We start from the raw sequence: 1914 nt of genomic DNA, 5'->3' as shown, positions 1-1914 counted from the left end.
TCTCGCCGGATCTTCTCAGTGAGTCGCGTTTCTGATCTGGTAGTAGATTCTGCGAAGCACTGCTCTTGCTAGGGCAAGTGTTAGCATCACTCCGCTTTAAGCCCCGTGAGTTCACCTACACGTTAGGGCGAAGCTAATATAGCCCCTCTCAGCTATCAGCAAAGGTAGGGAAAAAAAAGTCTATTTCCCTCTATGAAATCCCCATCGAGATAATAAAAGCCATAGGGAAAATCGGACTAGATATACTGCACATCATCTGTTGTCGAATTTGAGTCACTGGCGTTTGGCCGAGCGATTGGTTGCATTCCATATTCATTCCGCTTCATAAAAAGGGATCAACGAAGAAGTGCAATAACTAAAGACTAATTTCTCTCATATCTCACACCAGTAAAGTCATGCTGAACATAATTAACACGAGGCTCCAAGGTTACTTGTCCCAAGAGATCGCCCCCGAGCAAGCAGGTTTTGTTAAAGGTCGAGGCACAAGAGAGCAACTCGTAATGCGGCAAATTGTGGAAAAGGCCAGAGAATGTAATATTAGCCTATATGTGTGCTTCGTGGATTTTCGATATTTTGATACCGTCAAGTGGTGGAAGCTGTGGTTGGTACTGACGGAAATGGGTGTACTGCAACATCTTGTACACACCATCAGACGTCTGTACGAAGATGGCACGCCCGCTATTCGTGTTGACGGTATTGACTCCGAACGCTGGAGCACACAGGCAGGCGTTAGGCAGGGCTTTATACTATCTCCACTTTTATTTAATATATAAACAGAGTACATATATCATGCGGATAGTTCTTGAACATTAGGATAAAGGAATATTAAACTTAAGATACGCCGATGATACTACCCTCTTAGCATCAACCAGAGACGAAATCGAGGTGCTTCTTCGCCAGCTGGAGATCACAGCTTTAGATTTTGGACTTGGGATCAATCGTGATAAGACCAAAATGATGATCGTAGATCGTGCTAACATAAACCAGCCGGAAGTCCAATATATAGCGGGGTCCGATTTAGTGAATAGCTATGTCTATCTAGGCTCCACTGTCACCAACGATGGAGGCTGCGAAGATGAGATCCGAAGACGTTGCGCCGTGCCAAGATCCTCAGTTGAGAGGCTAACAAAGATTTGGAGCGACTGCAGAATAACCAAAAACACAAAAGTTCGGTTAATGATATGCCTGGTCTTTCCAATCTTTCTGTATGGGGCTGAGACGTGGACGCTGAGGCAAGACCGTCGTATGATTGACGCATTGGAACGCATTGGAGACGTCTCCTCAGAGTTCTGTGGACCGCACACCGTTCCAATGTTTCGATCCTGAAAGAGCTCAACATCAAGGAGAGACTATCGTCAACAGTCCAAATACGAATCCTCAAGTTCTTCGTGTGCATCACTCGTAATGAGGACTCCATTGAGCGGCTGGTGGTGCACGGAAAAGTCGAGGGCAAAAGATCTTGCGGACGATCTCCAACACGATGGACCGACCTCATAAAACCTGTGACTACTCCAACATAAACGATTGCTCTCACTCTGCGCAACACCGTGCCACATGGCGTCGCATCGGTACCGCAGGATCAGATTGATGCATGACCACGACCACTCTGTCAAGAGTGTACGAATAGGAAGATCTCTCTGTAACTTCTAATCTTTATTGAATATACTTGCAACAATATCCCTTTTCCGCACATAGTAAAAGTGATTACTATCAATACTAAAAAGTTCCTATTTTTGTTTAGAAAAGTTGGCATTTGTTTGTGGCTAGTTTTCCTAAAGTATTATACTATTTTAGAATCTTGGATAGTTGTAGAAACTTTTTAAAAAACTTGCCATAGTAGTGTCAGTACTATTTTTTACATCACAGTGAGTGAAAGTGGACTGAAAGTTGAAATCATGCAACATTTTAGGGAAA

General features: G+C 43.8%; 1 protein-coding gene across 1 annotated transcript; it reads left to right on the top strand.

Annotated features, from left to right (window-relative positions):
• The first annotated feature begins 617 nt into the window (after positions 1-617).
• Positions 618-1326, top strand: LOC119630334 (uncharacterized). The gene is made up of 2 exons (XM_038019344.2): positions 618-722; positions 814-1326. The coding sequence occupies exons 1-2, from the start codon at positions 618-620 to the stop codon at positions 1324-1326; spliced, it is 618 nt and encodes a 205-aa protein (XP_037875272.2).
• The last annotated feature ends 588 nt before the right edge of the window (positions 1327-1914 follow it).

Source organism: Bombyx mori, chromosome 23 (genome assembly GCF_030269925.1).
Source record: "Bombyx mori chromosome 23, ASM3026992v2".
In the NCBI taxonomy this organism is placed as follows: domain Eukaryota; kingdom Metazoa; phylum Arthropoda; class Insecta; order Lepidoptera; family Bombycidae; genus Bombyx; species Bombyx mori.
The sequence above is the reverse complement of the archived record's forward strand: the minus strand, read 5'-3'. Positions and strand labels throughout refer to the sequence as shown.

Bases quoted from the DNA above. Each gene is read 5' to 3' on its own strand.
- LOC119630334 (XM_038019344.2), top strand. From the start codon at position 618: ATGGGTGTACTGCAACATCTTGTACACACCATCAGACGTCTGTACGAA. The intron at 723-813 runs GCAGGCGTTAGG...CTTGAACATTAG, and splicing joins CCGAACGCTGGAGCACACAG to GATAAAGGAATATTAAACTT.